This window comes from Pongo abelii, chromosome 1 (genome assembly GCF_028885655.2).
Source record: "Pongo abelii isolate AG06213 chromosome 1, NHGRI_mPonAbe1-v2.0_pri, whole genome shotgun sequence".
In the NCBI taxonomy this organism is placed as follows: domain Eukaryota; kingdom Metazoa; phylum Chordata; class Mammalia; order Primates; family Hominidae; genus Pongo; species Pongo abelii.
Window position 1 is genome coordinate 184,661,582 of NC_071985.2, and position 27,556 is coordinate 184,689,137.

A 27,556-nucleotide genomic window follows, 5' to 3' on the forward strand; every position below is an offset into this window, starting at 1 on the left:
CCAAGCCGCCTGTATCTCAGATCTGTATCTCATCACTTTTCAGCTTTTCTTCACTTCTCTGGCAGGAATCCACTGGCTAATTTCCAGGTGCCAGCCTGCATGGACATTGCCCCAGGCAGCCCAGTGTAGTGAGAGGAGGCTGCTACCTGCCTGGACTACTCTCTAGCTGTGTGGCCAGGGGCAAGTCACTCGTTCTTTCTGGTCCTCTGCCCTTCTTCACAGTGAGGATGTTTAACTCGGTGATCTCACAGGCTGTGCAGTTCTGATGGCCTCTGTGAGTCTCCTGTAAGTCAGAGGCACCCTTACTGCTTTGTAAAGACAAAAGAGCAGTTTAATATGTCCAAGACATATTAAGACACCATTTGTGAAGATAGGGAGTTACACCAGAAAGGCTCCTGTCCCCAACGCCTGACATTCCAGAATCAATGCTTCATTTCTTTTCAGGAGTATTTCTTTGTCATGTACATACTCTTTTCAAAGGTAATTCCTGTTCTCTTCTTCCAGCTCATCAAGGGCAGAACATTTGATCCCTAACCCTGAAGCATAATGAGTCTACTACTTAGATATGAGATTTTAGGCTATGGGAGATCTGAGCCTAGGAGAGGGAATGGGGGTGTGGAGGATGCTAAGGAGTCGGGAACTGAAAATAAATCTTGCCAACACCACTATTTTCTCAGGATGGCCCAGAGGCTCAGAAGTGCAGAGCAGATGCTGGGCATCAGGCAGAACGAATCTGAGTTGTGGCTTTTGGTCCTGCTTGACCAAGGCAGCAAATGATTTATGACCAGATGAGGGGTCCAGACAGTGAACTGTGAATTCAGAGGAGGGTGAGGACACAGTGGTCTGGAGCTATCTGGAGAGGCTTTTGGGAGGAGTTAGGAAAATATATATAAAGTCTGGGAAACTGAAGGTTTGCTTGGAGAGTTAATGACGAGGCCAGTTTGAATCAAGTATAATATTCTTGTAGGAGAGTGGTTCTTGACTGGGGGCTATTTTGCATCTGAGGAGACATGGGACACTTGGTAACGTCTGAAGGTGTTTTTCATTGTCATAACTGGAGGGAGAGGTGTTACTGGCATGTAGAGGTTAGAGGAAAGGGATGCTGCTGGGCATCCTACAATGCACAGCTCAGCATCCCCAGAACCAAGAGCTCTCCAGCTCAACATACCTGTAGGGCTGATGCTGAGGAACCGCATTCCATGGCTTGTCACTCAGTAAATGGCAGCTGCTATTATAGGTGAAGCCATGTGGCAGGGATATAAAGTCTCTTGCTTATTGTTTGTCTTGTGAGCTAGAGATTATTATTCTCATTTTATAAGTGAGGAAACTGAAGCTCAAGGTGGATACATAATTGGCCCAAGGTCTCACAGTCAATACTCTGTAGAACCTGGTTATGAGACCCAGTCCATCTACCCAGGGAAGTCAACTGACTTTTCATTTGACCCCCTCAAGGTACAGAAGAAACACAGGGAACACGGTCCTCCTCAGTGTCCCTCATCTAGCCCTTTCCCCTTGTTGGATCCACCCATCAATCACTGAGGCAGAGCTAACCCTGAATGTCTGGAATTTCATCAAGTCACATCTCTACCCAAATGCATTTAGTACTTCTCCACTGCCTCCAGGAAAGCTCTATTGATGTCTCCTAAACCTATATATTCTCATAAAATTATACTCAATAAATGTCTATACTATGGCCATGTTCTTACTATAATTCACAGCATCCATTCCCTCTTTATTGTCTGTCTCAACAACAGAGTGATATCCTCACATTGCTGATAAAATCAGATAAAACACAGCAACATTAACACCAAGGTTGGCCCAGTCCAAGTCCTGGATGAACATCAGTTTCCTCCTTTCCTTCTTAGAGGAGGTGCATCTGAACCAAGTCTTGAAGGCTGAGTAGGAGTAAGCCAGACGGCCAAGATGGGGGCTGGCATCCTAGGAAGAAAAAAGAACATGTGCCCAGTATGGAGGTGTGGGAGAACATGTCGTGTCTTGGGAACCATGGAGTGCTAGCTGAGACTGGGGCCTGTGGAAGGGACTGGAGAGATAGGCAGCCACCAGCTACCAGAGACAGGGATGGTCTAGGCTAAGGGGGCTGGACTTGTTCTGCAAACAATAGAGAGCTGCCGAAGGGTTTTACGCAGAGGAAGTGATATGCTCCTATTTGCATTTTAGAAAGACCATTTTGGTATCCAGGCAGAGGGTGGACTGGAAAGGGTGGTGCTGGCACAGGGAGACCAGTGCCAGGGCTGTTCCAGTCCTGAGCAAGCCCTCTGACTAATACCAGCCAACCATGCTGTTGTTGCTACTGCAATGTCTTGTTTCTCCAGCTTAAGAGTACTATGGACCCTTAATGGACTCCAGTACTTGGGCCCTGGAGTACTGGAGAAAAGGCTGAAACTTTTCTGGTTTAGAAACCCATAGTAGGGCATTTTCTTGACTTTATCATGCCTTCATGAATCAAGGAAATAAAAAAGGCTCAGGTGTCAACAACAACAACAACAACAACAAATCCTTCCCCCATTGTAACATTCCACATTCCCCTCCCAGTAGCATTTTCTTCTTCCTTCACATTAGCATCTCAATCCCCATGACAAGTCATTGTCTGGAGGGATGGGGAAACAAAACTGACAATATGAACTTCTGGGAGATTTTTGTCCTCAGAGACCCATCTAGGGCTCTTTGGGGCCTCTTGGCATCTACCTCTACCAGAAACAGATCCATAATAACTGGCCAAATAGATTGAGATTCTCCACATCTTAGCTCCGAGATTATGGCTTTGGTCCTCATTGAAAGTCAGCATCAATAGATAAGATGCAAAGTTACTTAAGGTCTACATAGCAACTAGGAGAAATATAGTTATCTTCAGGGAGATGTCTATTATCTATTGCTGCCTAACAAGTTACTCTAGAATTTAGCATCTTGAAACAGCAAATATTTATTATGTCTCCATTTCTGTGGGTCAAGAATGTGGGAACAGCTTAGCTGGGTGGTTTTGGCATAGGTCTCTTGTGAAGTTTCAGTAGGCTGTCAGTCAGGGCTATAGTCACTGGACACTGCAGGATCCTCTTCCAAATGCACTCACATGGCTTTGGCAAACCTCAGTTCCTCTTGGCTGCTATCTGGGTACTTTAGTACCTCACCATGTGGGCTTCTCCATAGGCTGAGTGCCTTTATGACATAGCAGTTGGCTTCCCCAAGGGTGAGCCATTCAAGAAAGAGCTATCACACCCAAGATGGAAGCCAGTCTTTTTATACCTTAATCTCAGAAGTGGCACACCATCACTTCTATAGTATTTCATTTGTTAGAAGGAAGTCTCTAAGTCCAGCCCACACTGAAGGAGAGAGGAGTACATCTCCACCTCTTGAAAGGCGGAAATGAACAAAGAATTTGTCGATGTATTTTTAAAAACCCTATAGGGTGGTTTTAATCTCTGAAGGCAATATGACACAGTAGTTAAAAGCACAAATTTGAGAATCATAAAGACCTGTGTTTAATTCTGGCTCCCACCTTTGCTACTTATGCAAGTTTAGGCAAGTCATTTAACCTTTCTGGATCTCAATTTTCTAATCTATAAAAGAGTCTAGTCTAAGAATAGTAGATGTTTCATTGGGTTGCTTTGAGAATTAAATAAGATCATGCATGTAAAGTGCCTGGCAAAGAATAAGTACTACATAAATATTACTTAATTGCTATTGCAATGGGATGATATTGTCCTCCTTCCTAGAAGACGGTATAATACAGAGGTTAGGAACACAGTTTCTGGAGTCAGGCTATCTGGCTTGGGACTTTGGCTCTGCCAAATTAGCTGTAAGAACTAGGGCAAGTCACTTAACTCTCTTGGCCTTGGTTTTCTGTAAAATGAAAATAATAATAGCTAATGCCTGGCCATCTAATAGGTATTCAATAAATATGTGATGATTAAGGAAATAGCGGATGATAGAGGGTTATAATGACAAAGGAGTGTCTGTGTATGTGTGTGTGCACATGCATGCTAAGGATGCCACACAAAGCACATTACTTCAAACACCTGCTGTTTAACTGGGGAGCCAGGTGTAGCTGCCCCAGTGTTTTTTGAGTGTGCCCTTGTACCCTTGAGCATGTCAGCCTACATGAGCTCTTTAGTTGTTCTATCTCTTATGAGTTGTTCTTGGTCTCATTGTTTGCATTCTGTTCCACCCTGGCTTGGTTCAAGCTTACTTTCTTCTTCATCTGTGCTGCTTCCACCAAGAATATGTTTAATTGGCTTTGCACAGAGTCTGGAGATTTGGTGACAGGAGCGGGTGGGGTAGTCACCACCTCAGAGCTGCTACATTACCTTAAATTGATTTTGCAAATGAAAGCTAAAAGCTAAGCAAAGGCGACCCATCCATTTTGCCTAAAGATGATTATAATGCTCTTTTACGGCCTTCTAATGACAAAGCAATTTGTTACCTGCCTGCATCAACATTTGCTTATATTAGCACCCGAGATGCTTGATTTTTATTAGCCCCATGTTATCATTTTATGAAGACGCAAGGGCTCAGTAAAATTAGTGTGCAAATAGAATGCCCATTTTGCATTTCCCTGTGGTCAGCAGAAATGCTGAATGCAATTGACTTGATACGGGGTCAGGGGAGACATCCATAAAGTTAGCCTTCACCAAGGGCCTCCCTAGTGCCATTTATCATTTCTGGACTGCTGGGATAGATGGAGCCAATGTTAGACAGTGTCTTTTAAAAGGGCTTGGTGATTTTTTTTTAAGTGAAAAGCAATATAAATAGTAAGACAGCAGCTCAATTTCCATCACAATAAGATAAAATGAAACTCTCTTGTGTAAATTGTAGATGGAAATGCAGCAGAAGTGGGATCTTATATTGTTATTACTGGATCCAGAATGAAACAGGGTAGTGAAAGGGGCACTGGCTGGGTGCTGGGACTTAACTCTACCACTGCTAGCTGAATGACCTTGGGCATGTCCCTTCCTTCTGTGAGCCTTATTTCCTCACCCATAAAATGGAGTTAATACTGTCCACCTCACAGAGGCATGATAAAGATTAAATAACATTATAAGAGTCTATATTTCTTTATAAACCACCGTCTACACAAGTATTCTTATTTATTAATTCAATAGTCAGTCCTTGAGCACCTACTCCATGCAGGGGGTCCTGGGAAAGACATTAGCCATACACCCATGGAAGTCGCAATTTCTTCCTTGAGGAGCTTATATTCAGTCCAGGAAATGCTTAGGTGTCGAATTTCTCTTTAAATAATAAACTTCTTCAGGGCAGGTGAGGCTTCTCTCTCTCCCTTTGTTCCTAAAGGTGCCTAGCACAGAGCTGAGCAGAGTGAGTTCTCAAGACTATATTTTGGTTCCGTGATATTTCTTGCTGCCTTTCAGGCGAAGCAGTGACTCCACCCATGCTGATCACCCCAATGGACAAGCAAGTCCCAAGCCTTTAGAACCAGGTCTAATAGAGTTAATATTTTTAGTTTCATCTCTGACATTGGTGCACTGACTTTTGGGATAAAGAACCACGTTCAAAATAGCATGTCTCCAGCATTTCAGAAGGAGAAAGCCTATTAATTATTTCTATTCTGTCCCTCCAGATCATCCTCAAACATTGATAAAATCCTTCAATTCAACCTCTCTCAATGTTCTTTCTAAATTTCCTTCAGGTAATTGTTGTGTTCTGTATCAATCAGCCCTTCTTCTGCCCACTGCTGAGTATCTTTCCCCAGATGTTTCTTTCTGGGAATGCCACACTTGGCTGTTGCTTTTGTCTGATGATATCTTTGCACAATAGTTCAACTTTATTATACAAATTAGACTTCTGCAGAGACAAAAAGAGCTTGAGTTCTGATTTGGAGCCACATTTTCCTACTTTTCTGCATGTCTAGTCATTTTTTATTGGATGCTGGATATTGCAAATTATACATTGCTTTGACTGTCTGGATTTTGTTGTCTTCCTTTGAAGAGAGTTGGGCTTTGTACATCAAGCATTTAAGTTTCTTTTGTCCAGTTTGATCCTTTTGAGACTTGTTTTAAAGCTTTGTGAATGTGGTGGTCTACAGTAGTTTATCCCTACCACTAAGACATTGCCCGTCTGACTTCTCATTCTCCTTGGATGATCAGTGAGGACTTCCTCTTTAGTTGTGGGAATTCAAATGATTCTTAGCCCTGTGTGACCCTAAGGACTGTGCAGTTCACAGCTCCTTGATCATTTTTTCCTGACATCATGGAGAGTCACCCTATGTATGTACATCTTAGAATCTAACAAAGAATCAAGGGGATTCCTGTACAGATTTCTGGAACTCTTTTTCTACAGTGCTTCCCCCTCTCTGGAGCTCACAGTTTCCCAACTACTACCTGCTGAACTTGAATCTCAGTGAGGCTTCTATGCTTTGCTCAGGATACCCCTCTCTGCTCTTTGGTCTTGAAAGGATCATCAGGCAAAAAGCCCAGGCAATCATAGGGCATATCTCATTTGTTTTCCTTCTCTCATTGATTATCTTGCATTGGCTCTTGTTCAATGTCTGAAAATACTTGTTTTGAATATTTTGTCCAGTCTGTTAGTTGTTTAAGATAAAAGGGAAATGAAGGCCAGACAAAGGATTGGGCTGTAATCTCAGTTCCTACCACCACTTTTCAGCTGTGTGACCTTGAACAAGTTATATAACCTCCATGAGCCTCACTTCTGCCTCTATTAAAAAAACACACTAACAGCATGTTCCTGTAAGGATTATATATGTATATAATGTGCCTGACACAAAAGGAGCTAATTAAATGGCAGATGCTACTATTACTAATATATAAATAGCTACCTTCTCTACTCCATCATTTACTGAATGTTTACTGTGTACTATGCAATGTGTAAGCCTGTTTAATCATCACAACAACCCTATTAAAATCCTTGTTTATAACCCATAAACAAGGATATATTGTCATCCTTGTTTATAGATTAGAAAATGGAAACTTGGAAAGGATACACAAGTTGCCTAAGGTCACAGTCAATGGATTTGGGATTCAACTTCACTCATATGGCTTCCTTGGATGATTGTAAATACTACATATTAATATAATATGATCAGTTGTACCAACAAAAGGGAATGCAGCCTTTTAATATTGGGTAGGGACATAATTAAATTAGTCAGCAATGGCTGGACCTTAATGATTCTAACCCAGTGGTTTAAGAGATAAATGTAAAGCATCCAGCCCATTCCCTCTGGGGTTCCCTGCCACACACCAACCACTAGACTCAGCTTTTCTTGCCCTCCTTAGCAACCACCTTTCATTTTATCTTACAGAGAATCTCCGGGAAGGGGCAGAGCAGAAGGTGGTATTCATCACAGGACGAGTCCACCCAGGGGAAACACCCTCCTCATTTGTGTGCCAAGGTGAGTGGCAGGATCTCATAGGTGTCCTATACCCACATCCAACTGGGACACTGTGATGATCTCTGGAACAGTGTGGCCACATGCAGAGCCATTATCTTAAATGGAAATTTAATGCATTTCTTTAAAGAGATTTTACCTGGTCTCCATTAGGTTTTATTTCAATAAATGTTTATTGACTAGATGTATGTATGAATTAATTAATTAATGGATAGATGGATGGATGGATAAATGAACAGGGAGTGCTGAATGAAGTTATCTTATATGTGCTGTGGTGAGGAAGAGCCATACAGAATCATCTACACTCCCTAGCTTTACTTGCCTCCAGTGGTTTACAACAGCAAGAAATCTGGCCCCAGATCAATGTGTATGTTGGCAGAAGAGCTGTGAAATGGGAGGTAATGACTGAAAACTATCTCTTCACTCTTTCATTCAATCATTCACTTAAACAACTTTTGAAATACCTGCCAAGAGTAAGCACACTTGGCATCAGACAACCAGAGGCAAATAAGTCATAATTTTTATTCTCAAGTGTTTCTCTTTATAATTGCACTTTTACTTATTATTACATATTTCATCCGTACTATATTTAATTAGTCAGCTATAGTCAGCAATATATATGTATATTGTTGAGCAAGCTGAAGTTTAGAGAAGTTAAGTAATTTATCTCATTTTAATCTCAAAGTGACCATGTGGTCAAAGAGATATGAAACACCTGTGGAGGTTCTATAACTCGAGGGAGGTGGCACACTGCAGTGGAAGCCTCTGAGGATTTGAAATCAGACAGTCCTGAGGTCAGGTATTGGCTGTGCCACTTTCCAGCACTGTGACTTCAGTTGCCTCAAATGTAAAATGATACTACCCAGGCAGGCTGTTATGAAGCTGGCATGAGATGAATGTAAACAGCACACCCTGTCCTGTGCCTGGCACACAGCAGGCACTCAACAGATGTTACCTCCTTCCCCGTGGGAATCTGAGAAGATGAAGCAGGTAATCTGCTTTGTAAACTATCAAGCACTGTGCAAATAAATATGGGCTTTATTTTCCCAGTTCGTATTCTTACAATGCTTTAGTTAGGCACGATTTCCTTCCTCTTTTTTTCAGATGAGAAGATGGAGTTTCAGGGAGGCAGTGACTTGCCCAAAGCCAAGCAGCTTGTAAGATGCATGACTGAGGCGCCAGTCACTATAGGTGACTCCTTAGCATTCTCACTTTGGCCTTCTTCCTCCCCAGCATTGTCCTTGCAGTAACCTCTTGAGGTCCCTCCTGGGTTTACCAACCCCTTTACTTGCGCCATCTGTCAGTTACTAAACTTGGCAGCAGATCTCTTCCCCCAGCTGATTGGATGTAACTGCTTTGTCCTTGTTTGTAAAAAGACAGTAGCCTTACCATCAATATGTTCATCTCTGGGAGCCCAAACCCCTGTGCTCATCTCCCCTGTGGGCAGTAGACAGAGAGCAGGGTTGCCATCCCATTTCACAGATAATGACTGAGGCAGAGAGGAATTGAATGGATCTCAGGTGCTCTCTGAGGACCCTGTTTACTAGCAGGGAATCTTTGGATGGTGCTGAGTTGATACACTCAACGGCGTTCTGTAGGTTTTCAATAAATGTCTATTCCTTGACAGAGTCTTCCAATGCCTGCCTGCTGGCTTCTCAAAATAAACTACAACTCCCTGGCATGACATTCCCAGCCCTCTGTCATCTGGCTCTCACCTGGTTCTCTGGCCTCAGCCTCATACACTAAGCCCCATACAGCTGAAACCTGGAGTGGGCGGTCTTCTCTTGACCAGCGCACCTTTACACCTGCTGCTCCCTCTGCCTAGCAGGCCCTGTGCCTGCTCCTTGTCACCTGGCAAGCACCATCCATCTCACAGGGCTCATTGTGAGTGCCCCCACTGTGGGCCTCCCTGGCCCACTCCCTCCTGCCACCTGCTTTGTGCCTGCATTGTGGATCTAAAGATGGCCATCATCTTTATTGATAATGGTCATCTCTATTGCCCTGATTTATTATCATATACTTGATTTATATTTGTTTTTCCCCCTTTATACCACGAGCTATGTAAGGTCTGGGGCTGGTCTCCAACTGTCATTTTCCACATCTGTCAAATGGGGTTTCTTGTTCATCTTCTGGGGCTGTTGTGAGGAACAAATGCTGCGTTGAACTCAGAAAGAGGAGCCTCAGGGTTACACAGTCATTAAATAGTGGAATGGGGCTTTTAACCTAGGTCTAGCTAACTCCCAAGCCTGTACATGTTCCCTTGTCCCACTCAGGGATGGGAACTACTAGAAGGTGAAGTCTTGTGCCTGAAAGAACTCAGAGTTCTGACCACCCACAACAATTGATGTGCATTTTACAGATCAGGATGCAGAGCCTCAGGGAAGTACAATGGCTTACCCAAAGTCACACGGCTAATTCACGACAAGTGTGGTTCTGGAGTCCATCTCCCCAATCCTGTTTCTCATCTTTCCCTGTCTCTGTATCTGCCCCGTGAGACACACAATTCATACTTCCTTGAGGCAGTGTAAGAGGCATCATTACCCCACTTTACCAATACAGAACTGAGGCATGGTCTTTTCTGAGGGTGTCTCAGCTACGTGTAGACAGCCCAATCACAGCCCCACAGGGCACAGCTGGGAGTTTCTTCCTCAGTCATAGCCCTAAATGTGTTCATCTTCCCTCAGCCCCCATCAGCCCACCTTCTTCTGGGGATAGCAGGCAGGTCCAAGGTATGGACAGATGCTGAGATACCTTCAGTTCTGTTAACTCTTCCACATTAACTGGCTCAGTGACCTTGAGCAGGGAACAGGCATGTGAAGCCGGTTGTGCCCATCTGGCTGGGACCACGGTTCTCGCCGCCGAGCTGCTGATGCACCTGCTGCTGGGAGTAGAGTGAAGTCCTGTCGCCACATAGCTCTGTAAGGGGTGGCAGTAAGGGTAGCAGGGCTCGGATTCCTCAAGACTCTGCTTGTTGGTGGGATGCTTACTCTGCTACCCCAAACCCTGCTCCTGACCTCTGGGAGGCCAAACTATCCTGTTCTCCAGTGACTATGGGAGAGGTCAGAGGAGCTCCTGTGTGGCCCTGTGGCCAGCCATGTGACAGCGCCATCCCTCAAGCTGCTACACTGCTAAGCATGAATCCCGGCTCCTTCCCTTACTGCAGTGTAACCTTGGGAAAACCACAAAATCTCCTTGTGCCTCAGCTCCTTTATCTCAAAAGGGAAATAATAGAAATCTTGCCTCACAGCGTTGTTGTGAAGACTGACACAGTTCATATCCATCGAGCATTTAGGATGGTCTGGAATAGAGAAAGCACTAAATAAGTTCCAGCAGTAGGGGAGGAGCTAGCACTAATGGAGCACATGGCTGGTGCCAGGGCCTCCATGAGGCACTTTGTACCCGGTTCCTCTAATCCTTACTGTGAACCAAACCCAGGTGTGGGCCTCCCAGACTGTGGGCCCCAGCTCTTCCTCGTCACCTTCCTGAGAGGGCCACTAGCTGAGCTCTGCTCACCTGGAGGGTTACCTTGCAAGCCAGGAGCTTGGCCTGAACCAGACCTAGACCTTGTTGACCTTGTTTCTGACTCCTGGTCAAGTGTATGTTCTTTCACTGACTCTTCCTGGGACTCTGGGCCAACTTTCATTGAAAATTTCCATTTGCAGAGTATTTTGTCCTCTCCAGACCCTTTATCATTGAATTAATGAAACCAGCATTTATGAAATGCTACTGTGGGGAGCCATGCCACACTCTGAAGGGCAGCAGGGGCAGTGGGCACAGCTGTGGCTTTGGAGTTTGATGGGCCTGAGTTTGAGCCTACCATTTCCATCTAGCTAGGGGACTTTGCCTAAGTCCTTGCCTCTCACAGCCCCTACTTCCTGACCTGCAAAATGGGGGCAGCAATGTCTTCCTCAAGGGGCTGCTGTGGGGGTTTCATGAGACAGTGTAGGTCAATGGTGGGTCAGCGCCAGGCACAGGTAGGTGCATGACCAGTATCCACAATCCCCTCTTCACCTTCACTCTTCCACAGAAATTCCACCAGGTCACTGGGCAGCTCTCAGCTCTTCTTTTCAGAACAGTCCAGGGATTCACTGGATGTCACCTGGTAAGTTGGTGGTGGAGTGGAGACTAGATCCAGGTCTCCTGCCTCCCAGCCTGAGCCCTGCTGCTACATGCCAAGGTGCCCATCAGGGCCTAGACTATGGAGACAAAGAGCTAGCCCTCTCCCAGGAAGTTCATGCCTCAGGCTTATTTTGTGGGAGTAAGAGGAGGGAGGAGGATGTGCACACACACACATACGCACACACACACACACACACACATGCACACACCATGCTCTCACAACCACCAATATTGCCAGGCACCAGGACCAAGCACAGCTTCATACTTCCTATCAATGAGGTAGTGACCTTTGTTCCCCCCATTCTGCTTTCCTCCCACCTCTCTTCTTCACCTGTTCTTCCTCTTCTCCTCGCTATCCCAAACAGCCTCCCACTATAGGTGTGGTGCTAGATCCAGTAAGCGTTTGTGATGGGGCCTTTCACTTTTCTAGACTTCTGTCTCTTCATCTGTGAAATGGGCAGAGTTGGGGGCAGGAGGGTGAGGACTTATACTCTGTGAACTTTAAGGTCATCAGGGCCAGAATCCCTGTGAGTCCATAATTCGAGGCCCTTGGACTCACCTGAGGGCAGACAGGGGTCTGGTGCCGGGTCAAGGAAGGGCCTAGAGTGGCTGCTGTTGTGCAGATCACACACTGGGCCAAGCAGAGACCTCAAACTCTCTTGCTTCAAACCTTGGCTCTTCTCACTACAGAGAACTGCCTCTGAACAGAGAATAGAAACAATAAATTTTGCACAGAATTCTCTAGAGAGAAAATCATGCAGGCATATGCAAATTATTCCACAAATCACATGCAGATAGACTCCTTGCTCTGTGCGTCTTGTCTTCATGGAAAGAGCACTGCTTTGAAGCCAGCAGAACTGGGTCTGAATCCCAACTAGGTTCCTGTGAGGCACTCAGCAAGTGATGCCACACCCTGACTCTCTTTCCTTGTCTGTGAAATGGAGCCAATAGAATTACAAGTCAGTCCAGCTAATGAATGTACAGTAATTGTCATAGGTCGATCTTTATTCACTCACTTCATGTATAGGTCTTGAGTATCTTCCCTGTGCCAGGCACTGAGCTAGGCACTAAAAATATAGTGGCAAAGAAAGGAGACCTGTTCCTGCTGTCTTGGAGCTCATGGCCTGGAGGGAAGACAGACTTAAACCACAATGTAAGTTTAAGTAAGCCTCAATCCCAAAAAAGAAGTACAGGAAATGTAACTTTCTTATTTTTCTATAACTGAATTCAGTTTCTATTTTGAGGCCCCATCCTGCCAGGGGCCAGAAACTTAATCTCATTTATGTTCCTCAAGGTTGGGTGCTTTCAGCAAAGAGTTCTGATGCTCTCGGGGTAGCAGGCAAATCATTGTATCATTGGTGCCACCATATGTCCACACTGTTTGCTCTCCACCCACTGCACCTCATGACTCTCCGGACCTTGGCTGCTGCAGAGCCCCTGCAGGTCACTACCATGTTCCACCCTGGTTCCTGACTAAAAGCTGCTTTACCTCTGCCAGCTCTCTCTGCTATGCCTGCACCCTACCTCCACCTCTGTCCTGCCTTCAGGAGGCCCTGCCCTGCAGTATTCCTTTCCTCTTAGCAGCATTCCACACTGCAGCTGGATGGAGTGCTCCAAAGCCCATATCTGACCCAGGCTTAAAACCTGGCAATAGCTCTATAGTCGCCTTCAGGTTTTTTTCTGCTGGAACAGCAAATCCTTGTTCACATTTCCATTCCCATGTCTACAGCAAGCCAACGAAGAGCAATGATGAAAACAATACATGTATACACTTACTGTGTACCACTTTGCTTTTATCAACTCATTTAAATCCTCACAAGAACCCACAAGTAATTCTTATTCTCCCCTTTGTAATTGATGAGGAACCTGGGGAACTGGGAGGTTAAGGCCACACAGCAAATGAATGGCAGAGAGAGGCATCAAACCCAGATTGTCCAGTTTCAGGGTCTGCGCTTTTAACCATGAAGCCAAGGCCCTGGAATTGAAAAGCTTTCCGTTACCAACAGACCATCTCTTCTTACGCCAGCCTGGATACCTTCCGCTGGCAACCCCTTTCTTTTTATTTTAATTTTAAATTTTAGATTCAGGGGATACATGGGCAGGCTTGTTACATGGGTAAATAGTGCGATGCTGAAGTTTGGATTTCTAATGATCCCATCACCCAAGTAGTGAACATAGTACCCGATAGGTAGCTTTTCAGCCCTTGCCTCTTCCCTCCTGCCGCTCTTTATGAATCCCGGGTTTATGGTTCTCTTGGTGTACGTGTGCACCCCATATATAGCTCCCACTTATAAGTGAGAACATGCAGTATTTGGTTTTCTGTTTCTGTGTTAATTCACTTAGGATAATGGCCTCCGGCTGCATCCATGTCACTGAAAAGGACATGATTTTATTCTTTTTATGGCTGCATCCTGGCACCCCTTTCATCTGGCTCCACTCTACTCATTTTTTAAGTCCCCTTTCCAAGATCCCTTCTGGGGCCCCAGGCCCCTGCTGGGTCCCCACAGCTATGTGCTGTTCCCATCAGAGCCTTTGCCAGCCAGTGGGGAGTTGCTTCCTTACCGTGCACCCCTCTGAGGCAGGACCATCTTAGGCATCTTGAAATGCCCAGAATTTGGTGTGCCAATGAATATTTGTAGAATGAGCGATGATCAGTTCAACTAATCCCACACAGTCAAAGTTGTATGAATTCCTGGAGCAATCCATCAATAGGCATTTATAAGCACCTACTATGTGCCCAGCCCTAAACCAAACACTCTAGGAGAAAAAAATCAGCAATAAATATAAGCCTCAGTTGAGGTTTGGCTAGAGAGGTTCATCCTGGTCTGCTGGAATTTGGGACAGGGCAGTAATCTCTAACTTCCAGCTTTAATTTCAAATCCTCTACCACTTTTCCTTCTCTTCTGGCCTCTCCAGCTTCCAGCCTTCCTGTCATCCTGCTTTTTTCCAGCTTTCTGGTTAAATCAGCTTGAAGAAGAGGACCTGGCAAACTTGTTTACAGAAGGAACAAAGGCTGATCTCAAGGAGGTTGATGGTGTCTTCCAGCAGGAGGGAGATTATTCTCCTCAATTGACAGATGATTCTTCTACTTTTGGTGGAGAGGAATAAAATAGATGGAATCATACAATGTCAGTGTGGGAAGTATCCTTGAGAATTATTTAGTTCTTTCTCCTAATTTTAAAGATAAGCATAGACCCAATGGCTTTCTACAGGTCACCCAGTAACTAAGCCAAAACTAGAACCCAGGCTCTGTTTTGATTTGTTGGCTTGCACCATTCGGTATCCTTGTCTCCAAATTTCATTGTTAGTCAACTTCACAGACTAGGACACCTACTTCTAAAACTAATCCTGTTTTTAACTACCCACTGCCTTTCAACCTTTGATCTAAGTGAGTTTATTGAAGCATGCCACAATTTTCAGGTGCTGTGTCAGGCAGCTAACACAGGATCTCTAACACAGGTACACAACAGTATTCCAGATTAGGTATTATTATCCCTATATCAAGATGAGAAAACTAGTCAGGGAAAGCTAGTCAGTAACTTCTCTAGCTAACACTCAGTTAAGATTCGAACGCAGGTCCTGAGACTTTCTGCTCCCCTGGTCCCTCTGTTTTCTTAGTCCATCCAGTGCTTTTGGCCTTTGGCCAGGGATGGCATCATCTCTCCGCTCTTACACACCCTCTCAGTCTTCCTCATACTCCTCTCTCACCACAAAAAAAAAAAAGAAAGAAAGAAAAGAAAAGAAAGATCTCCCTATTTCCTGATGAATAGGAATGATTTTGAATTGTGTCTGACCTCAAACCAACAGATGAGTCTAAAACCTCCCCTCTCCTTGCCCCACACCCACCCTAGGAGAGGGAGCTCTGGACAGCTGCAGCCTCTGGTCTGCCTTTGTTTTCTCTCATTCTTTTATTAGCTGCCTAATTGGCAGCCCAATTAATCTGCTCATCTGTGAAGGAGGATGGATCACAATGAGCTACTCCATTTCCAGAAGCCATTCTCTGAGGCAGTGTGGCCAGGCCCTGAGCACAGGCTGGCTCCTTGATGGAGGGCTGCCCCGGGAGCCGGGGTCAATTACTGGACAGATTAAGCAATTATTAGCCCCTAACAAGGGCGCCTGGCATCATTACCCTGCCTGTTTACTGGCAAACTGCAGCTTTAATATGAGGACCAACAAATAAATTAGGGCATCTGGTCTACTGCCGCGTTAGCCGAGAAGTAAATGATGTCCAACTGGCTTTCAGCTGCCTATGGATTCTCAGCCCTGGCCTAATGAAAAGTCTGAGATGTCCCTCACTGGTCACAGCAGCTCTGGAATGTGCTCTGGAGCGAGTTGTCATTCCAAAAGCTGAGTGCCTGCACTGCACTTGTTCTTAGTCACCCTGCTGCCTTCCTCCTGCCATCTATCAAACCTACCTTTCTGACAGGGCTCAGCTCAAAGGCTTCCTTTTGACACCTTTCTTGCTCTCTCCAGCAGGAACGGGGCCCCACTTCTGCATTGTGGGAGGGTTTTGCATTCTCCTATCACTTTCTGGCATTATAGTAATTTCGTGGAATCCTAGAGCGCCATTTTGCACATTTTCTTTTTCAGATCTCTGATGAAAGTGTAGAAACATGGGGGAGATAAGGGGAGGGACAATGGCTCAGGGTTGTTTGTTTTCTCACCCAGTCTTCTATGGGTAGATGTAGGCTATCACCAGAAGGATATCAAGGAGGGAGTGACAGAATCAGATTCGCACTTTCAGAAGATCCTTCTGGCTTCAGCGATGAGGGCTCATTTCATAAGTGGTGGCTGTTATCGAGGCCTGGTGTGATGGTAGCCTGGGTTAGAAGACAGGCAGTGGGATGGAGAAGAGGGGAAGATTTGCTCCATTCAAGAAAAGGAAATGGGGACTGCCTGGCAGTAGGAAAAATGTCATGGAGACAAATTTTCTAAATGTGGTGACCAGAAGGCAGGGTGATTTTAGTGCCAGTGAGAAGCTGGGAAGACAATCATCCCTGGAGTCCTGGAACAGAGGATCCTCAAAATGGGGAAAGAAGCACATTTGGAGTACATGAAAGAAACCTCCTTCGGCTCATGTGACTTTGGCTAAAATGCTTTTCCTCTCTGCTTCTTGGTGTGCCTATCAGCAACATGAGCATTTAAATCCCTAAGGGCCTTGACCCTGTGATTATCACATCTGATGTCAATATTTAACTAAGTGTGCCTATTAGAAAGCATCTCTTAGTTTACTGTTTAGTGCTAGCCCACCTCTCCCCATCTCTGTGTGATGAAACTAGGTGGGCTCTCAAAGCACAGCTCAAATGTCATCATTCTCGGAAGCCCTCCCAGTTCTCTACCGCAAGAAATGCTCTCTGCCTCCTGCCCATGGGCTTCAATGTTACGTCTTCAACTGTCCCTTGGAAATACAAATGTATTTGTAAATACAGTTTATACAGATAACACGTAGTCTATAACCACACACCCACAGTGGCCAATAACAACACAGGCCAAAATCACCTATTGAGCTCTTCTTGTTTTCCAAGCTGAGAAAAATGTGTTTCCTTCTTCTTGAAATGCTTTGTTGTTAAACTGGGCTCTTCTCTTTCCCTAGGGATCATTGACTTCCTTGTAAGCCAGCACCCTATTGCCCGTGTCCTCCGGGAATACCTGGTCTTCAAGATCGCACCAATGCTCAATCCCGATGGAGTCTACCTGGGCAATTACAGGTAAAGAATTGGGGAGAATGCTTGGAAGCAAGTACTTATAGGGTGGTAGTATGGAAGCAAGAAAAAATATGGGATATATTTTTTGAGGAAGAATTTTGAGGCTGCCCATGAGTTCATTAGAGAAAGTTTCACCCTGGCTCTTGAGAATTTCTTTAATTAGCTTTGGCTTTTTCATGCACAGCCACCTAAGGTCACTTACTGGGGTTTTCTAGACAGCTCACTGGACCAGGAATCAGGAGACCTAGTCTCAGTTTTGGCACCTACTTTCCATGTAACCTTGGGGAATCCACTTTTCCCTCTCTGGGCTCAGTTTCTCTTGCATAATGGAGACAATAATTACTTATCTGAAAGGGCAGTTGTGAGAGCTTCAAAAGAAATGGTGGGAAGAAATGTGCTTTGCAGAGTATCGTGGGGTAGTTATAATGATGACTGTTTTGTTGTGTTTCTTCTTAGAGAATATCAATGAGAATAGAATCCCAGGTCATCTGAAAAACATTTCTCTTCAGTGTGGGCATACCAGCCAGCCCCACACTCACTCACGTACTCAAAATCTTGAACTCCCTTTCTCCTGGCTTAGCACCATAATTTACAGCCTAAAATTCCACTGCCCAGAAGATTATCTGCCAAAAAAAACACCGACTCATTTGAGATAGATAGTGTTATTGTCCTTATTTCACATTAAGGTAACTGACTTGCCCAAAGTCACACAGCCAGTAAATCATTGACTAACTTCACCATCCAAGTTCTACAGTTTTAGAGCTCGTTAAGCCCACGACTTTCAAGATGACATTCAGACCCCCCAGCTTTGCATGCAAGGCATTGTCTGCCCTGCTGCCTGTGTGTCCACCATCCTGACTCACCTCTTCTCCTCTCCTCCTAGAACAGGTGCTGCAGCTGCATTGAGCAAAGCCCAGTTCCCCAGACATGTCCTATTGGTTCCTGCTACCTTACCTTCATACAGGCTGCCTGCTGCCCAGAAATCCCTCAGCCCTTCTTCATCCCATTAATTCTTTGCAACTCAATTCATGTTCCTTATTCTGGAAAACATCACCTTAAACCCTAAACAGGATTGGCCACTCTCTTCTCTGAGTTCTCAGAGGCCTGGTTATTTATTTGTTTGTTTGTGTATTTGTTTATTTGTTTGAGACAGGGTCTTGCTCTATCGCCCAAGCTGGAGTGCAGTTGTGCAATCATGGCTCACTGCAGCCTCGACCTCCTGGATTCAAGCAATCCTCCCACCTCAGCCCCCCAAGTAGCTAGGATTGCAGGCATGAGCCACTGTACCAAGCAGGCCTGGTTATCGAACAACTCTTATTCCATTGCATGTCCTCCACTGTACTTAAAGCTACTGGAGGGCAGAGACTGAACCTTAATGGCCTTTGTGTCCCTCATGCCTAGCAGCAGGGATCAGCACATAGTAGATGCCTAAAAAGTGTTTGATGAATATGAGAGATGAGAAAGATGACTTTACTGATGAAGAAACTGAGTCCCAGAGATGAAATAGTACTTACTCAAAGTCCGTGGCCTAACTCAGACCAGAACCAGATCTCCTGACAGCCAGCCAGGCTTGTTTTACACAGAGTTGGTTTACTGCTTTCCAAGAGCATGGCAACTGGGTCCAGAGGGGCTTCCTGGTACCCTTGGGTGTGAGTTAGAGAGATCCCATGAGATGCCTGAAGCCTTCATTAAAGACAGTTTTGCTTCCACTCTTAATTGGCTGAAGTGATGGTTCATTAGCATTCGCAAGTTTTATGGCTTGTTGCAGGCCTGAGAGTGATGCTTTTCCACCTTCCATGGACAGAGTGTACTGTTAGCGATAACAGTGGTAGAAAGACCATTTGATTTATGCTAATGTTTCTGTTTAATTACAAGAGCAGTGGTCAGAGACAGAGGTCAATACTTCTCTCCACACATTTATTTATGTCATCATCTGCTGTCTCAGGAAGGACTAGCTTGAAGGAGGTCAGTGACCTTGGCCAAAATGCCTCCCCTCTCAGGGCTTTAGATGGACACTGGGACGGTGATGAGGGCTACATGCTTTCTACATGTCTTCAAGCCCCAGATTTTGTGATTTGAGGACTCCGTGATAAAAGATTTCCAACCCTCAGAAGTGGTTTCACGCTGAAGCTTCAACCCCCAACATTCTCCTAGTGAGAATATGTGATTCTCATTATGAGACTTGGAGAGCAACCCTAACCACAAGCATTAATGCTATTGCTAAAACTGTACAACAAAGAGCCTATCAATCATGAGAATTCACTACTTAAAGCTTTAGAGAATATATAAAAAAATAATAAAGACTCAGAATTGAGAACTTCAAGGTGACTTAGAGGTCCCCTAGGCCAGCCACACTACTCTCTACAGCAGTACTTCCATGGTTTGGTGAGACTTGCCAAGGCATTATAGGGGGAAAAATTCAGAGTTCAAATAAGTTTAGGAAACACAGAGTTAAGCAAAGTTAAACATGTTCTTTTATTAATATGACTTTTCAAAATTTTGAATATGCTTATAAACATGGGGAATCTAAGAGGGGAAATAGTACTCAGTGTTTCCCAAAGTTAAGTGAGAGGGGATCCACATCCTCCCTGTAACCAGTGTTAGGGTTTCTGAAACACATTTTGGGAAATGCCACTCCGAGAATTCTACTTGCCAATCCAATGGCCTGTGAAGCACTCACACACTGATCTCATTTAAACCTCATAATTCTGTGATAGAGGAACTTTGTTTAACTTTGTTAAAGTTTTTCTAAATTCAAATAATAAAAATCTACTAAATCTAGCTTGAGTACAGGAGAAAAGGTGGCGGGGTGGGGAGGGAGAGAGGGAAGGAGGTAAGGAGGGAGGGAGATAGGGAGGAAGGAAGGAAGGAAGGACGGTTGGTTCTCAGAATTCTAGTGCAGTAAAGAAAGCCAGACTTCCCAGGAACTGATCAAATTGCTGGAAACATGTTGGAAGACGGGTGGCCAGGTCTTTGCCTCTCTCTCATGCTCTTTCGATTTCATTCTCTCAGCATCTCCCTCTGGAGGTGCAGACTCTCAAGCCTCAGAGAAGATAAGTCATCCCCCTGAGGTCTGTGGCCTGTGAGGAGTGGGCAGGGATGGAGGTGTGCCTGACCTAGCCCTCCTCCTGTCTGCAGTCCCACACTCCCCTGATAATCAGCACCAGGCCTGCCAGACCCTGGGAAGAGAACCAAAGACAGGCTTGCCCTGAGGCACCTCACTCTGCTGGCTGGAGAGATGATTCAACAGGCCAGTTCCCTGCAGTGTGAGAAGGGAAGACAGTAGCTTGGAAGGAGTAAAGATCAGTGGTTGAGAAAATGGACTTGAGTGTCAGGTCAGATTTCAATTCTGCTCTGCCGCCTACTTGCTATATGACCTTGGGCAAATTACATGGCCTCATTAAGCTTCATTTTTCTCATCTGTAAATGGAGATACTATAGAGTTATGAGGCTTTTAGTGAGATAATGCATTTAAAGCACAGTGCTAAGCACGCTGTAAGTTATAAATAAACATTTATTCCTCCTTCTCTTCCTTCTCCTCACTCCTCCACATTAAAGAAGCATATAATCCAATCTAGGAAGGCTGGTCAGGGAGATTTCCTAGATTTCATCAGCTAAGTTTAGATTTAATAATACAAGTACCTATTCTATGGTATTTATAGTGAACTAAAGAAGGTACACTCTAGAATTTAATAGCAATAGATGGCCACTATACCATGATAGATCAAGCTCTTTATGTTAAAGAACAGCAACATTTTCTAACTAGACTACTGTATATGATACCAGACTATGGTTTACAGTAAGAGCATATAGAGCCTATACTAAAGTTTATAGCAGCAATATATAGTAACTATAGTATACGCTATAGTAGCTATCTTTAACAATTATGTTGGATGATATAACAATAGATAACAGTTACCTTATACAGTGAAAGCACAGAGCAACTATACACTCTGTCTTACTTACTGCACTCCAGTTACATTTGCCTTCTTTTCGTTTCAGGTCTTAGGTTTAACGCCACTTCACAGAAAGGCTTTCCCAGGGCTTGCAATATATAGTGGGTCTCCCATTACACTCTTTCATAGCACCCTGTACTCTCCCTTTATGGCTCTTGCCCTAATTTGTAATTATGTGTTTATTTATGTGACTATTTGTTTAATGATTGTCTTCACTTTAGACTGTAAACTCCGTGAAGTCAGGACTTTGTTTACCTTGTTCTCTGTATCCCCAGTACCTGGCAAATGGGCTCTTGATATATATTTTATCTTTCTAGTCACTGACCTGAAGTTCACATATATGTTTCCAGAACGAACAAATGAACTAAACAACAGTGTTTAGTGATAGTACGACGGCACAAAGCTACAGTGCCCAGCGTAGAGTAACTAGGGCCAGATGCAGTCAGCCCCCAGCCCTTTACCTTCATCTGCACGGCCTCCTGGCCCAGTTGTTTTAACTGTATGTTGTTGTGAGAGGAACACTGCTATGCTTTAACCTGATGAGCTGCTGTTATAATTTAACAAACTGGATTCTCAGCCATACTTAGTTATTGCACGGAGCATGATACTTTTAAAGGCACTTACAAAACCACATTTGGTCATAGAAGAGTGACTAAGAAAGGAAAGCCAGTTTTTACTGTATCCATTTCAGCCATGGGGAAACTGAGGCTGAGAAGGTGAAGAGCCATGTTCAAGGCCATAGGGTACATCCAGGGACTTGCCACACTCCCACACATTGCCTTTGCTCTATAAACTATAGGCGGAAGTGGAGAACTGAGGGTCTAATTTTCACTACTCTCCTGAGCATTCTTATTTGTCCTTGGACAAGACACTTCTCTCGCCTGGCCTGTTTCCCTCCTACTCTCTTGGAAGAGGGAAGTGGGATGAAAGGCACCTTCCATCATTTAGTAGAAGCACGGGGGAGAGGCTCTATCAAGAATGGGATGGCTACAGCATGAATGAAACTTGAGGACATTATGCTAATGTAATAAGCCACTCATCAAAAGACAAAGACTGTATGATTCCACTTACATGACGTTCTTCAAGTGGTCAAATTCATACAGACAGAAAGCAGAATGGTGGTTACCAGGAGCTGGGAGGACGGAGAGAATGGAGAGTTACTATTTAATGGGCATAGGGTTTCAATTTTACAAGTTAAAAAGAATTTTGGAGATGGATGGTGGTGATAGTAGCACATTATGAATGTGTTTAATGCCATCAAACCCTACACTTAAAAATGGTTATGATGGTAAGTTTTATGTTATGTGTATTTACCACCGTGTTATAAAAAAACAATGGTATGGCTACTGACAATACAATGGGAATATTTTCAGAGAGTTCTGGAAGGATTTGGGACCTAGGAGTCTTGAGGGATGAATATTGTAACTTCAGGTATTACAGAGCCAAGAAGCTGCAAGCAACTCCTAGTTGGAAGGCAACTGGAGTTGGGGGATGACGGGCTGAACCAGTGTAGAATTGGTTGGTAATTCTCAATGTCTTACAGAAAGCATGCCCACAACACATACTGCAGCATTTGCACACTCTGCCAGCTCCTTCCTCGTCACTTCTTTTGCAGAGAAGAGAGCCCCCACCCCCACCTATACCCCACTGCACTTTCTGAGCATAGGTAATGCAGAAGTTGCCTACATTTGAAAAACAGACTTTTCATCTCCGTACAACAATATGAAACCCTGTGTTGGGTTTGCATTTCTTAATTAGGTGCTTGTCATTGTGTATTCCATAGAGCCACGTATAAGTAAACAGTCATAGACCTTTGAATAAATTTATTGGTTTTATTTATGTTTCTGGGCATAAAAATCTATAATTACCAGGTACAGCCTCAGAATAACTGGTATTTAATGACAATTACTTTTTGTTACCATAGAAATGAGTCCAAAGTAGTTACCCATAATTTCTCATTTCCCAAACCTCACACATGCTGAATTGCAATATTACCATAGTAATTGCCTATTAGTCATCATAAAATACGCAGTTACCCAAAAGATAGCAGGATGCTGTGAAATTTCTCATCTTTGGAAAACCTCAGTATTTCTTGGGAGTGTGGAGGTGGGGTGGGGAGGAACAGACCTCTATGGGTGGTACAGAAATGATTCTGCGTTATAGCACGGAACTGCAGACCCCACGGTGGAAATGGATGCTGTACAATCTGCAGACTGTCTCCATCATTATGTCTCTTGGCCTTGGCGATCCTTATGTAGCAAAGGATGCTCCAGTGCAGTAAATCCAATATAACTAAGGTTTGTTGAGGTCCTGCTGGGTGTCAGGCCCTGTGCTGGGCCTTGGGGAAGCAGAAGGAAATCAGAGGCAGCTCTTGCCAATAAGAACCCCGGTGTTTCTACTAGAAATATGGGTGTGATGCAGTAGAGGCCGAGAGATACAAGAGGAGCTAATATGTAAGTGTCTCCTCACTGCACATTATGGGTATCGTTTCATTTAATCCTCACAGCAGCCCTATGATGGAGGTGGTATGATGCTCCTACTTTAAGTAGAGGGGGAGGTTGAAGCACATAAGTACCATGGAACTTGCCCTAGTTGCTGACCCTAGGCTGCTCCAGTTTTAACCTCTTGATATGCTGTCTCCTGAAGCAGAGAGTACTTCCTTCTGACTGGTAGTGATGAAGGAGGGTTTTTGATGGTTGGACGATATATGAGTTCACCAGACATAAAAGGGAGATAGAGATTTACACAACAAAACATCATTAACCATAGCAGAGGGTAAACCACCAGGGAAGGTATTTCCAGCACCAGCATACACACACACACACACACACACACACACACACACATTATAACTGGTCTACCTACCTCTTCCACCTCAAAATCTAGAGGAAGAAACATCTCAAACTATCCAAAAATAGAACAGAACCTAAAATCAGCCATGTAAAATATAAATACATGTCAATGTTCTATTTGTTCTGTAACAGCATAAAAACTGCCTATTTTTTCATCAAGCTAGAAACAGAAAACAAAGATCCGGAGCAAGTATTGCCCTGTTGAGAGATCTGCCAGCCTCTCATCACTCTGAGCCTCCTTCCCTTCCCCAGTCACATTTCCCTGCTGGGTGCCGTATCACAGCATCATGAGAAACATTCAATCCAGTGCCCGATCCAGGCCATGCCCCCTCTGCTTGCCCGCCTCTAGGCACAGGTTGTTCCCTCCCTTCCAAGGCATCATGCCATGCTGATGCCACCTCTGACTGTTAGAGAGCACTTTGTTTTCAGGATGAAGCTGCCAGCATGTAACTTCTGCCTCACCTTCTGAAGGATTATTCAAGGCCAGCCCATCTTTCACATGGTAGCCTTCAGCCATTTGAAGATCATGTGTTCCCACCCTTCCCCACTCCCCACTCAATCCCACCACTGCTCCAGGCCAAACATCCCCAAAGCCTTCCAACTTTTCATATGTAATCTGAAATCCATTCCCCTCCCTGTCCTTCCTGCTGTCCTCTGAACATGCTCCAGATGTTTGTCATTGTCTGTCTTTGAGGCGGGGTGTCCACGACTGAAGGACATCATTATAATGATAACAGTGATGATGATAGCTAACATCTATTGAGCCTTCCGAACCTGGCACTATTTTAGGCATTTTGCATTTATTGTTTCATTTAATCCTTAGAACAAATGCATCAGTATTCTCATTTTACAGGTGAGGAAACTGAGACACAGGTAGATTAGGTACCCCCCTTCAAGTTCATAGAACTAATTAGTTCATGGAGTAGGAGTAGAAAGGGGTCATCAGAAGCCTCATTCTGGGGACCACGCTTCTTCTGATACAGCCCACATGCACACATTGCTGTCTGACATTGAGCTCTCCTCAGCCTAAATCTTTAATTCTTTCCACTTGCATTTCTGCTAAGCTGCAACTCCCCCATCTTCCCTTAGATCCTTACAAGAAGCCTGTGGTGTAGGCAGGGCAGGAATCGCTCTCCTTCTTGAAGCAAAGAAGAAACCAAGCCACAGAGAGGCTAAGTAACTTGCTCAAGGTCACACAGTGAGTGAGCCACACAGTCAGATAAAGCCAGAGTGACAGCAGGGGCCAGACAGACCCTTACCTCCCAGGGACTCTCTCCTGCTTTATGTAACCTGAGTGATGTTTCTGTGGAGGCTGAAAGGACACTGGGGCTGGCAGTGTAATCAGGTGTCTAACCCACAAGTGCACACCGCCAAAACCAATTATTCAAATGAGCTTCCCAGCCAGGTTCCACAGAAAAGGCCAGATGGCTAGATGTCTGTGGAGGCAGCTCCTCATCTCTGTCCCTGCAAGCAGCTGAATAGCATTTCAAAGTTAGAGTTGATAGCAAGTTGATCTTAATAATTGATTCTACAGTGAAGACAGGCCTCTGAGGAGACGGTAACCCAGAATTAGCAGCTAGGGAGTCTGGAGGAGCAAAACAATGTGATAGAATCAAGAACTTCACCATTTCTGGTCCTAGTTCCTAAACCACTGCTTGAATAGTGCCAGTTCTTTATGTAAAAATCCTTCGGTGGCTCCCCATTGACCCTCAGAAAGAACCAAAGCTCTTTAGCCTGGTATTCAGTGCCTGCACAATGGCCTCAAACTTTCTTTTCAGCTTCCTCTCCAACTGTCCACCTTGCCTCTTCCTGCATGCACTCCCATCTGTTCCTCTTGTCTTCCTGGGCTCTTTCCATTGTCTTAAACCAGCCTGCTCTTTCTCACATCTGTGCTTTTGCTTGCACTCTGCTTCCACTTGAGAAGCCTTTTAACTGTTTCTTCCCTCTCTTCTTTTTTCCCTCTCCTGCCCTCCCAAGTCACCAACCCATCCCCAAGCACATACTTTGTACCATGCATTGGGGAATATGAGGTGGGCTTGGCCCCCGTGCTGCCCTTAAGGGGTTCACCGTCCAGAGAAGAGATAACTGTGCTGGTGGAGGGAAGCCCAGGGATTCCCAGGTTGTGAAGTCACTGAAGAGGCACCTCTTAACCCAGCCAAGAGGGTTGGGATAGGGCATGTCAGAGAAAATGTCTGAAGGAAGAGCTGTGTGAGATGAATCTTGAAGGATGAGTGGGAGTTGGCCAGGGAAAGGGAATGGCAGCATGTTCCAAACCAAAGGAATAATTATAATAAATAACAACACAGTAATATAATAATACGAAACATTAATTGAATGTATATAGCTGTCAGACACTATTCTAAGTGTTTTATATGTAGTACTTCCACTAGAGATTTGGAGTGATAATTAATCATACTCCTGCTCCTACACTCATCCTATTCCTATAATGTAGAAGGAGATACAGGGATCAGAAAAATAGGAGTCAAAATATTAGCTTTATTATTGATAAAAGCAGGACCTGGAAGGCATAGTCTGTATCTGTGGCCAAACTTGCCTCCTTTACTTCACTTCAAAATTCAACTTTCCCACCACACACAAGCAGAAAAGGAGGCAAGAAGCCTCCTAGAAAGCACACCATGTGGCAGAGAGAAGACCAGAATAGACCCTTCAGGATTCCAGATCCCAAAAACACATGCTAGGAGGGGCTAGGCCCAAACGGGCTCTGCTTCTTTTCCAGAGCTGACCAGTCGGATAAGTTCCATCTCTTTCCTTGGGAAGAGAAAACGAGGGAATGGAGAAGAAGACCCGTTCTTTTCACTTCTGAGGACCGAAAGTTACCATTGGGATTGAAAGCAATGGGGAGTTCCTCCCGACAACCTCATGAACCTACGAGATAGGTCTTGTATTATCCTCATATTGCAGATAAGGAAACTGACACTCAAAGAGAGGTTAAGTCATTTGCCCAAGTACTGCCTTTAATAGTAGGAGATCCAGGAATCACACCCAGTGATTTGATCCAGAGCCCTTTGAGTCTTACTGCTTGAGTCCTGAGTGAGTGGAGATCCTTGAGGAATGCCAAGTGCTCTGGTGTGGCTGTTGCATGTGGTCCAGGCTGCATCCTACATAGGGTACAGTCTGTGCACCACACAAAGGTGCCAGCTAAGAGGGTAGGTGGAGGGTGGAGTGCAGCACAGGCTTGACAAGCCTTGAGACTTGGCAGAAATGCATCAGCCCACAGAGGGGGCACCTTTTTGTTATTAGCTCACAGGCCCTATCATGTGCTACCCTTGTATGGTGTACAGATTGACAACATAGTGTAAGAAGTGTAGGAATAACTGGGGACCAGATTGTGAAGGATCCTGAACATCATACCAAGAGCAAACCACAAGAACAGCTAACATGTGTAGCACTTATCTCAATCTAGATGGTGTCCTTGTCATTTTACCTGTATGATTTCACTGAGTCCTCAAAACAACCCTCTGAGGTAGACAAAATTCCCACTTTTCAGATTAGAGCTAAGGCACAGAGATGTTCAGCCACAAAGAT

General features: G+C 44.6%; 1 protein-coding gene across 3 annotated transcripts in view; it reads left to right on the plus strand.

Moving 5' to 3' along the window:
- AGBL4 (AGBL carboxypeptidase 4) overlaps nt 1-27,556 on the plus strand; it is a 1,546,465-nt gene that overhangs the window by 1,399,618 nt on the left and 119,291 nt on the right. For all 3 annotated transcript variants that reach the window (XM_063712471.1, XM_063712476.1, XM_063712485.1), the window contains exons 7-8: nt 7,292-7,381; nt 17,091-17,205. In XM_063712471.1, coding sequence (XP_063568541.1) covers nt 7,292-7,381; nt 17,091-17,205 — 205 coding nt within the window. The remainder of the gene's footprint in view (nt 1-7,291; nt 7,382-17,090; nt 17,206-27,556) is intronic.